Source organism: Rattus norvegicus, chromosome 4 (genome assembly GCF_021556685.1).
Source record: "Rattus norvegicus strain SHRSP/BbbUtx chromosome 4, alternate assembly SHRSP_T2T, whole genome shotgun sequence".
NCBI lineage: Eukaryota > Metazoa > Chordata > Mammalia > Rodentia > Muridae > Rattus > Rattus norvegicus.
In genome coordinates, this window is record NC_141537.1 from 170,169,508 (window position 1) to 170,180,703 (window position 11,196).

An 11,196-nucleotide genomic window follows, 5' to 3' on the forward strand; every position below is an offset into this window, starting at 1 on the left:
TGTAGCTATGTGCAAATGCTTGCCCTGTATAAAGGGACTGGCTCTGTCCCCATGTCATGTCAGGTATTGGAGCCCAGCGCCTCACAAACATGGAGGAGGATGAATACCCGCTCTCGGGAGTGTTTGCCTTAACGTCTGCCTTTGTGCTTTCTTGTCCTCTGCTCTCCTATGGACCGGCTCTCCCCATCTTCTCATTCGCAGATGACGGTGGTAGACGGCAGCTCTGGCTCCATCGTCTGGAGTTACAGGGTTCCATGTCACGTGAAGGAAACCCCAACCACTTCTGCAATCACTTCAGACCAGAAGTCCGTCTTCCTCTTCTGGGCAGAAGCGCTGACTGCTGCCTCTCTCAGTTCTGTGAGTGAGGGGGGATAGAGGGATAGGCGGTGGGAATGGGGGAGGGTGGGGCAGTTCCCTTCTCTGTCTCACAGCCATAGCTGCGGTGGCTCCACGGGGCTGACTGGGGCTTGTGATGTTTTCTCAGCAGTCACCTTCTAAGGGCTTGAGTGGAAACAGATTTGTGCTCCCCAGGTGGTCTTCCCCTTTGCCTTCTCATGAAGGATGCGAACACTGGCTGCTGCCCTCAACTACAGACTGACTACAGTGTCCTCAACTACAGACTGACTACAGCGTCCTCAACTGCAGACTGACTACAGTGTCCTCAACTGCAGACTGACTACAGTGTCCTCAACTGCAGACTGACTACAGTGTCCTTAACTACAGACTGACTACAGTGTCCTCAACTACAGACTGACTACAGCGTCCTCAACTACAGACTGACTACAGTGTCCTCAACTACAGACTGACTGACTACAGTGTCCTTAAGTACAGACTGACTACAGTGTCCTTAACTGCAGACTGACTACAGTGTCCTTAACTACAGACTGACTGACTACAGTGTCCTCAACTGCAGACTGACTACAGTGTCCTCAACTGCAGACTGACTACAGTGTCCTTAACTACAGACTGACTACAGTGTCCTCAACTACAGACTGACTACAGCGTCCTCAACTACAGACTGACTACAGTGTCCTCAACTACAGACTGACTGACTACAGTGTCCTTAAGTACAGACTGACTACAGTGTCCTTAACTGCAGACTGACTACAGTGTCCTTAACTACAGACTGACTGACTACAGTGTCCTTAACTACAGACTGACTGACTACAGTGTCCTCAACTACAGACTGACTACAGTGTCCTCAACTACAGACTGACTACAGTGTCCTTAACTACAGACTGACTGACTACAGTGTCCTCAACTGCAGACTGACTACAGTGTCCTTAACTACAGACTGACTGACTACAGTGTCCTCAACTGCAGACTGACTGACTACAGTGTCCTCAACTGCAGACTAACTATAGTGTCCTTAACTGCAGACTGACTATAGTGTCCTTAACTACAGACTGACTACAGCGTCCTCAACTACAGACTGACTACACTGTCCTTAACTGCAGACTGACTACAGTGTCCTTAACTACAGACTGACTACAGCGTCCTTAACTACAGACTGACTACAGTGTCCTTAACTGCAGACTGACTACAGTGTCCTTAACTACAGACTGACTACAGCGTCCTTAACTACAGACTGACTACAGTGTCCTTAACTGCAGACTGACTACAGTGTCCTCAACTGCAGACTGACTACAGTGTCCTCAACTGCAGACTGACTACAGTGTCCTCAACTCAGACTGACTACAGTGTCCTCAACTGCAGACTGACTACAGTGTCCTCAACTGCAGACTGACTACAGTGTCCTTAACTACAGACTGACTAACTACAGTGTCCTTAACTACAGACTGACTACAGTGACCTTAACTACAGACTGACTACAGTGTCCTCAACTACAGACTGACTGACTACAGTGTCCTCAACTGCAGACTGACTACAGACTGAGTACAGTGTCCTTGACTACAGACTGACTACAGCATCCTCAACTACAGACTGACTACACTGTCCTTAACTGCAGACTGACTACAGTGTCCTCGACTGCAGACTGACTACAGTGTCCTCAACTGCAGACTGACTACAGTGTCCTCAACTCAGACTGACTACAGTGTCCTCAACTGCAGACTGACTACAGTGTCCTCAACTGCAGACTGACTACAGTGTCCTCAACTGCAGACTGACTACAGTGTTCTTAACTACAGACTGACTAACTACAGTGTCCTTAACTACAGACTGACTACAGTGACCTTAACTACAGACTGACTACAGTGTCCTCAACTGCAGACTGACTACAGACTGAGTACAGTGTCCTTGACTACAGACTGACTACAGCATCCTCAACTACAGACTGACTACACTGTCCTTAACTGCAGACTGACTACAGTGTCCTCTACTGCAGACTGACTGACTACAGTGACCTTAACTACAGACTGACTACAGTGTCCTCAACTGCAGACTGACTACAGCGTCCTCAACTACAGACTGACTACAGTGTCCTCAACTGCAGACTGACTACAGTGTCCTCAACTGCAGACTGACTGACTACAGTGTCCTCAACTGCAGACTGACTGACTACAGTGTCCTCAACTGCAGACTGACTACAGTGTCCTTAACTACAGACTGACTGACTACAGCGTCCTCAACTACAGACTGACTACAGTGTCCTCAACTGCAGACTGACTACAGTGTCCTCAACTGCAGACTGACTACAGTGTCCTTAACTACAGACTGACTACAGTGTCCTTAACTACAGACTGACTACAGTGTCCTTAACTACAGACTGACTACAGTGTCCTTAACTACAGACTGACTACAGCGTCCTCAACTACAGACTGACTACAGTGTCCTTAACTACAGACTGACTGACTACAGTGTCCTTAACTACAGACTGACTGACTACAGTGTCCTCAACTACAGACTGACTGACTACAGTGTCCTCAACTACAGACTGACTACAGTGTCCTTAACTACAGACTGACTACAGTGTCCTTAACTGCAGACTGACTACAGTGTCCTTAACTATAGACTGACTACAGCATCCTCAACTACAGACTGACTACACTGTCCTTAACTGCAGACTGACTACAGTGTCCTTAACTGCAGACTAACTATAGTGTCCTTAACTGCAGACTGACTACAGTGTCCTTAACTACAGACTGACTACAGCGTCCTCAACTACAGACTGACTACAGTGTCCTCAACTGCAGACTAACTATAGTGTCCTTAACTGCAGACTGACTACAGTGGTAGTCATGGGTGGGTTAGGGGTAAGAAAAGCACCGTGAGGTACCATGTACAGAACCACAGGACAATATGCTGCCGTGGACGAGGAGAGATCATTGTTTGGATCATTGTTGGGCAGAAGTTGGCCAGACTCTAAATCAGTATTTTTAGACAGCAGAGTGTAAGAAGGGCGGGAGAGTGCTGGGAGCTGGGTGCAGAGGAGGCCTAAGCTGAGGGGTCGGTGGGAATCATGGGTAGGAAAGAAGCTCTGATACCTTGAAGGCAGATGTCAGTTTTTTGTCTCATACCGCAGTATCCGGGTGGAGTGTGTGAGCAGCAGGGTGGGGTGGGCGGGGCTGCTCTCTAGAATGTGTTGGAGCTCAGCCGTACCCAGCTGACTTAGTCCAGGGGAATGGGAACGCACTCTGCCTCATTTGTTATGTGCCAGATGCTGGGACTATCTGTGGGAAACTGAGCTTAACAGGAACCTCTGGAGAAGGCAGGGGGTCCCAGGACAGGGGGGCATGGTAGACACACAGTTCTGAATTTGTCAGCCATGACCTCCCTACAAGTTACTTTGTTCTTTTTTTTAAGACCCTCTGTTCTGTACTCACAGAGATGCTAATCTGTCCCCTCGCTTTGAGGATCAGACTTATCTGAAGTCCAGGGTATGGTTCTAGTTCAGCCATGCCCTCAGTCCTGGTTTCCTCATGTACTAATGAGGGGATTGGACCAGATGCTCTTCCAAATGAACTCCTGTATGGAACTCCAAGGGTATCTTAAGAACACGGGGGCCCAGATATGAACTGTGGATGGGGCTGGCAAGATAAAAATGTCCTTGTGAGTAAGTTGACCAAGGTTGACAACCTGAATTCAACCCCTGGGAATCCTGTGGTAAGAGAGGAAAACTGACACCCCTCCCTCCTAACCAGGAGTCTTCCAACCTCTGCTTGCACACTGTGGCACATGGGCCCATATACGCATACACACAACATACACAGGTGTGTGAACAAAAGAAGGGACATTGATTTTAGTCAAGGGCGATTAGGGAGTATTTTGTGAAGGAGGTTGGTTACAAGTTAGGGCTGAGGACGAGAGGTTATATAGGAGGCTGCGGTGGGGAGGGTGCTTAGATGGGCGGAGACAATGTGAGTGATTGGCACTGGCTCTTTAAGGAACCAGAAGGATTTGATGTGGATGGAGAATATCCTCAGAAGTTTCTTAAAGCACAGGGTTGGTAACAAACAAGTGCAGATGGAGTTTAGAGTTCAATGATGTGAGAGCATTAGCTTTTTGTGTGGTCGGTCGGTTTTGCTTTTGTTTTCATTTTGCTTTGCTTTTGAGATGGCATCTTTCTACATAGCCCTGGCCATCCTGGAACTCACGATATAGACCATGCCGGCCTTGAACTCACCAAAGTTCCTATGCCTTTGCCTCCCAAGTGCTGGGTTTAAAGCATGCTGCGTGGCACCCAGACTGAAACGCTTCAACTTTTGTGCTGCGAACGTTGGGCTCCATTCTGTAGGCGTGAGGGAAGCGTTCAGTTATTTTCATGTCATGTTAGCTGAGCCTATGGTCTGTCCCTCCATACATGGGCAGACAGAAATGGATTCCTCTGCTTTAAGGCCTCACCGAGGGAGTGTCCTGGACCCGCTTCCCCGTCAGAAGGGTGCTTCTCATATAGAGTCCTTGGAGGCGGGATCCAACTATCTCTGTACTTTAACAAGTGTGTGGCTGTCCACACATGGGCTACCACAGTCCGTCCATCCCCACTCAGAAGGCATGATGATAAAGTGCCCCTGTGGGTGTTTCTCCTGCTGCCGGTTTCGTCAGCACTCAGATCTTAGCACATTGTATTTATAATTGGTGGTTTTCCTTGGTTTAGTAAGTCTGGCTCTCTGAGGGGCTGCTAGGTGATTCTGGTATTTACCCTGATGCTTGCTATTGCTGTCAAACCAAGTCTTTATATACGCTAGGCAAGACGACCATGGAGTCATATGCTAGCCCTGTGCAGTTGGTTTTGGCGTACAACGAAAGGAGAGAGATGTGGCTACTGTTCAGGACAGTTTTTCTCTCTGCAGAGTCTTACCTGCTGTAAGGATGAGAGAATTCCAGCTCTGCCCTAGGTCGAAGACAGGAGTCTCCACAGACTTCCTGCTCTCTCTCCTCTGCGTTCCCTCCTTTCTGCTTACACGTGCAAGTCTTCTCTTCCCTCCACCTTCCCTTCTCCTTCCCTCCTCCTCCTCTTCCTTCCTCCTCTTCCTCCCTTCCCTGCTCCTTTCCTTCCTTCCCTCCTCCTTTCCTTCCTTCCCTCCTCCTTCTGTCCTCTTTTCCTTCTTTCCCTCCTCCTTTTCTCCTCCTTCCCTTCCTTCCTTCCTTTTTCCCTCTCTTTCTCCCTTATACATTGTTGGCTGCAGACGATGGCTTAGAGTCGGGAGAAACCTGTGCTCTGGCCTCTGTGTAATCACACGGTCCCTGTAACTGGGATCAGGACAGGGTCTGACTGGACCCCTCTGCTCTGCTCCTTCCCCTGAGGGTGTCCCATGTGGGAAGTGTGGTCACCCGTGCTCTCCTTTTCTGTGACTGTTGCCAGGACGACAGCTCAGGAGCCGAGCCTTCCGGTCTTTACCACCTTTACCTGCTGCATCCAGCCTTCCCCTCTGTCCTCCTGGACCTGAGCAACACCACCGGCATAGTGACAGCTGCGGAGGGTGAGTCCCCGTGACACAAGAGTGTCCTGCCGATCGATACCTTTGCTCACCAAGGGAAGGATAAGGGCATTCCAAGAGGCAGTAGTGTTACTTCGCTTGGTGTACCCCAAACCAGGGCATCGCTGGGGAGCTTTCTCAGAGTTCTAGGGTGAGAATACATAGTCTCTGGATGCGCTGAGAGCTGAGGGGAGGTGTACCCTCACTCCAGGACTCCAGGGGTGATGGTGGAGCCTCCACTGTGTACCCGATGACTGTAGGGTTTAGGATTGGCAGTTAACTGTGTGGGGAATAATGGAAGGATAATGGAAGGATAATAATGTTGGTTTAGCCTTGCTTCTGTGAATATTAAATACATTGTATCGAAAGTGGAGTCAACAGAAGAAAGAAGCAGAGGAGAATTGTTACCGATAACCTGACCACTCTGAACGTTTGGGAGTATTCTTCATTGTGCATCTGTCTAAGTCAACTATAAAGCAGACTTGAGAGCGTATCCTGGAAAGACATCATTCAGGAACCTCAGCCCTGGAAACAGGCCTACTGCTGTCTGCGGGTCTCAGCTGGGTGGGCAAGGAGAGAGACCAGTCTAGCCACATCTCCCCGGTGTCTTTCTTTTCCAGCTGGGGAGGGAACAATTTGACAGGCCTCATACAGAGCAGGCTGACCTCAGACTGGTTCTGTAGCTGAGGATGGCCTTGAACCATCCTGCCTTTACCTCCCAAGTGTTTGATTGCAGGTGTGTAACTCTCACACCAAACTCCTTCATGCCTTTTTATTGCCTCCCGTCAACTTGCTCCTTACAACCTTGAGCTGAGGCAGTACCATCTGCTGTCCTCTACGCCCTGGGCTTCATGGGACAGAAAAGCTCATCTGGAACGTGCAGGCTGTCAACTGGCTGGGGAGTGGGTGGGCGTCGGCTTGCAAATCCACGCACGACATATAAATAAGCTGGTTTGCAACTTCTTCATGAGACTCGGTAAATAAGAATCTCACAGGCCGGGGATGTAGCCCACTCGGCAGAATGCTTGCCTGGCACGCAAGAGGCCTGGGGTTTGATCCCAACACCGGGGAGGTAGAGGCAGGAGAGTCAAAGGTTGTCCTTGGCTACAGAGCCAGCTCAGGGCTGCCTACCAAGCTAGGCCAACACTCTGCCCTGTGGTCTGTGTGTCCTCCAGAGTAAGTTGCCTGAAACCCTGGGCAGAGAAGAAGAGAAGAGCAGCTATAGAAGAAGCAGAGCGAGCTGAAGCAACGGATGGGAGGGACACTGGCTGAGTTTGAAGCCCATAGTGACAGCGTAGTAAGGGGAGGTGCCAGTGAGCCTGACAGGGAGTAAAGCTCTACAGTTGTATGGAAGGAGAAAGGAGGCAGAACCTCACGTTCTTCCCTTTCAGACTAGCACTGCTAATTCCTATTTTAAAGCCAAGGCAGGGAGTCGAGTGCAGGAGCTTGTGCTTGTTGTGCAAACCCACGCCATGATGAGCTGCGCTGCTGGCCAGAGCCATCCCTCTCCTGCTAACTGCTTCTCGTCCTTGTCCTTCCTCAGTTGGAGTCAACGACATCTGGAAAGATGCCTTTTATGTCACCAGGACAACCGGGATGAGCCCCGAAGGACACACTACCTCTCTGGTGGTCAGCAAGCTTAGCCTGCGCTGGGGACTCATGGAAGGCCAGATGGTTCAGCTGAAGGAGACCACCCCGAAAATCGGCCGTGGGGAACTGCGAAGATTCCTATCTAGGATAAAGTTTGTTGATTCTCCCTACCAGGTAACTAGCTTATTAATTACTTCTTAACTAAAAACGAAAAAAAAACTTTTTAAATCACATCTACGTGTGAGGCTCACACATGTTCTGACACAGGTTTAGTGGTTAGTGGACAGTTACAGAAGTTCGTTTTCTTCTGTGTGGGTTGTCAAGCACTTACAGATGTGGAATTTCTTAACCACCCCAGTGACTGGATGGGGTAGATCTTCCTGGATCTTCCTGGCATTTACTTACGTAGGGACCACTGATGTTTACGTCCATGCAACTCCGGTTGACAGAACCTATATACTACAGTTACCTTGCTAAACACACCAGCCCTTTCCCTTAAAAAATTTTGTGCCATGTTCAAAGTTGAAGAGCTTGTCACTGAGAAGGACCAAGTCCCTGGGGCTCGAGCCAAGCTACAGGACTGGGAAGAAGCATTCCGATCTTTAGATTTCCCCCTGCTTTGGAAATCCCATTTAAAGAGGGTAATAACAGTCCTTTCCCCACAGATGTAGTGCAATGGAATTCTTCAGATTCGGAAGAACTCTCCGGCCCGGCCCCTGTGTCAGTTCCCTCAGGATGACCACCTCGGGGCCACGCAGCACTTGAGACCACTGTACTTTGGCAGCCAGTTGGAGCTGTGAGACGTAGCGTGGTCCGCTTAGCTGGGGAGTCTCGAAACCTTCCTGTCCTTGCACTAACCCCTTCTCCTGAGAACTCTGTGTGGATCATTTGGAAATGTGACTTAGAGCTGTTCTATTTTTTATTTTTTTTTTGTACCTTTAATTTATAAACCCTTGTGGGGAAATCCAGAGGCCTAGAGCAGGATAAGTGTTGTTTTGTATTAGGCCCTGTGTGTGCGTGTGCGTGTGCGTGCGTGTGTGTGCGTGTGTCTGTGTGTCCAATGTTGTAACAATTTCTTTTGAGATACGCCCCAAGCTTCAGGGATCCCATTTCTTGACCTCGTGAAGTTCGTCTGGCTCAGCCATCTTGCTGTGTCTGGATGGCCTATCTCTGATCCTGAGGGTCACACACTACTGTTTTCCCTCCGCCTGTACTGTGGTTCCTCTCCAACTCTAGACAGCAGTGAGAAACACTGGACGTTACGATGGGGCTGGTTATGCAGTAGGCTCCTCTGTCTGTCTCCTAGACTCTCCACCTGTTGAGTGGCCATGAGAACAGACATGCTTCTGTCACAGAGGGGGTAGGGAGGGACTTTCGAAGACTCCACTGTCCAGGTCCTTGTGTCATGCCCTTTGCGCTTAGATGGCGCTGCAGCTATGAGCTTCGATTCTGCAGTAACGGCAGAGGGGTTGCATGCACACTGTCCTCGACTTAAAGGTTGGCAGTCCCACGGCCTTGTCCTGCCGCCGCTCTACCCTCTTGCTCTGAGTCTTCTCTGAGGCATCTCCATCTCTTCCCGAGTCCTCTTTCATTCAGGGATCTGTTTCCGCTCTGACCCATGTTCTTTCCTCCTTGTAGAGCGTTGGAGCATATTCTGAGTTAGTTCTCTTGTAAATACTGCAACTTTTTATAATAGTCAAGTTCTTCAGAACTATCGCCATCCTTTTCTGCCCCTTCTATGTAAATGCGTGACCTCTTTTAACTCTTTCAAATGTCTGTCATTATCCGATATGTTGTCCGTTCTCATGGTGGCCAATGAAAACTTGTTCTTGAGGAAAAAACAGGTTCTCTCCTCACTTGGGCGTGTGTCTGTTTAGCTTGCGTTAATAAAGAAATCCCAGGAAACTAGATTCTAGGTGTAAGGGGCTACTATGAATTGCCTACAATAGGTGTTATGGGTAACAGAGGTTGGTACCTGGTCCATCCTGCAGACTGGCCTCACCAGACTTGGTGGTACCTCTGCCATAAAGGCCAGAAAAACATATTCCAAAGTCATATGGGGCCAGGTTGGCTTTGAGTAGGGGAAACAATGAATGGGATCCTTTTAGAGTCTGAAGATGGTTCTAGGTTCATTTCTAGTAAGTTGAATTTCTGCCAATAAAAGGGCTTAGAATATAGTTTGGGTTGTGGACTAGTTTTCAGTGGACCAACATGTCAAATGGGTGGTTGTCATAAGGCCTGGTTGAGTCCCCGTAGGCACAGGGTGTCCTCTGCAGCGATGTTCATGGAGAAGCCAGTCAGTGCAGGAAGGGGTAAGATACAAAGCTGCCCAGGGGAGACCTGGTGTCGCTGGAGGCTGTTTATGCTGGCTGAGTCTTAGGGGAGAGGAAGCGACACAGATGCTGTCACTGAATGCTCCGTGTTCTGGTAAATAACACCCTAACTTCTCCTTACTAGAAGTGTGAGTCGCTTCCTCACTGAGTGCAATGGAAACTCTAGGCTTACCTCCTGTTGCAGCTGGTACAGAAAGGTAGCTAAGGGCTGAGACAGCTTCATCCGGCCTCGTGTCAAACGCCTTCCTAAACTTCCTCCTCCTCGCAGGCAACGGCTCACCCAGTTATCCAAGATAGGAAGTGTTCAATGTGGCAGCCCGCAGAACCAACCTGAGCACTCCTCGGAAGTAGTGCCCTGTGCAGGGCAAGGGTCTCCCCTCCTCTCGGCTTCCCCTTTCCTTCCTTCGTAAGCCCCCCTCCCCACCCTGCACATCCTCCTCACCAGCCCCCGAACATGTGGCGAGGTGACACCAGTTAACCCCAGTAATGTGAACGGCTGTCCACGTTACCTGCGTTGAGGAGCAGCCGGGTTTGTTGCCGGAAAGTACCGTTTAACATGTAAACTGCTACAGAACAAATAAACGCTGTGTACAGGCAGACACACGTGTGCCCTTCTCGTTCTTCTTGCTAACCAGGATTCTACTTCCCTTGTAGAATGAAGGTGCGTAGACGGCTGGCATCCCTTGTGGGTAAAACAGGACCAGTTTGAGATGGACAAGTGGGTCTCCATAGGGGAACATCTGCCCGGTCTCAACGGTAGAATGAGACTGTGTGAGACTCCTCTGGGAGCCCGGGAGGCCATTTCTAGAAGGGATCCTGATGCTATAGGTTGTAGAAACCTCCATGTGGTAGCATGCTACCCTCCTAATGGCTTTTAGGGCCATATTGTTTTAAAATTTTATTATTTTATGTGCCACGGCACGTGTGCAGACGTTAGAAGACAACTTTTAGTCCGTTTCCTTCCACTGAGGGATCCAGGAACCCACTTCAGGCTGTCAGGCATGTGTGGTAAGCACTTAACCTCCGAGCCACTTCACCAGCCTAATTTTTTAAAAAGCTGTTTTGAGATTTATTCTGTGTATATGGGTGGTTTGCCTGCCCGTATGTCTGGCCCATACGCACATGCTTGTGCCTGTGGGGGCCAGGAGAGGGCGCTAGATCCCCTGGAGCTGGAGTTACAGATGGTGGAATGCCACCGTGAGTGGAACGCAGGTCCTCCGCAAGAGCAGCCAGGGCTCTGAACCACCGAGCCTTCTTTCCGACTCTAACCAGCCCGTTTAATCATGCTTTACTGGCCACCACGAGGGCTCGAGACACTTGTAATGCAAGTGCTCAGGACGCCCTCGTGGTGCCTCTATCTTCCTGCGCCTGACTCCCTCAGGGATCCGAGCACA

General features: G+C 49.7%; 1 protein-coding gene across 4 annotated transcripts in view; it reads left to right on the forward strand.

The window, feature by feature from the left end:
- Positions 1-10,401, forward strand: part of Fam234b (family with sequence similarity 234, member B) — a 41,255-nt gene extending 30,854 nt beyond the window's left edge. For 3 of the 4 annotated variants that reach the window (XM_087658285.1, XM_087658286.1, XM_087658287.1), the window contains exons 10-13: positions 202-357; positions 5,765-5,882; positions 7,423-7,643; positions 8,135-10,401. In XM_087658285.1, coding sequence (XP_087514411.1) covers positions 202-357; positions 5,765-5,882; positions 7,423-7,643; positions 8,135-8,140 — 501 coding nt within the window. In that variant the 3' untranslated portion in view covers positions 8,141-10,401. The remainder of the gene's footprint in view (positions 1-201; positions 358-5,764; positions 5,883-7,422; positions 7,644-8,134) is intronic. The other variant, NM_001108652.1, reaches the window with a different exon arrangement.
- The last annotated feature ends 795 nt before the right edge of the window (positions 10,402-11,196 follow it).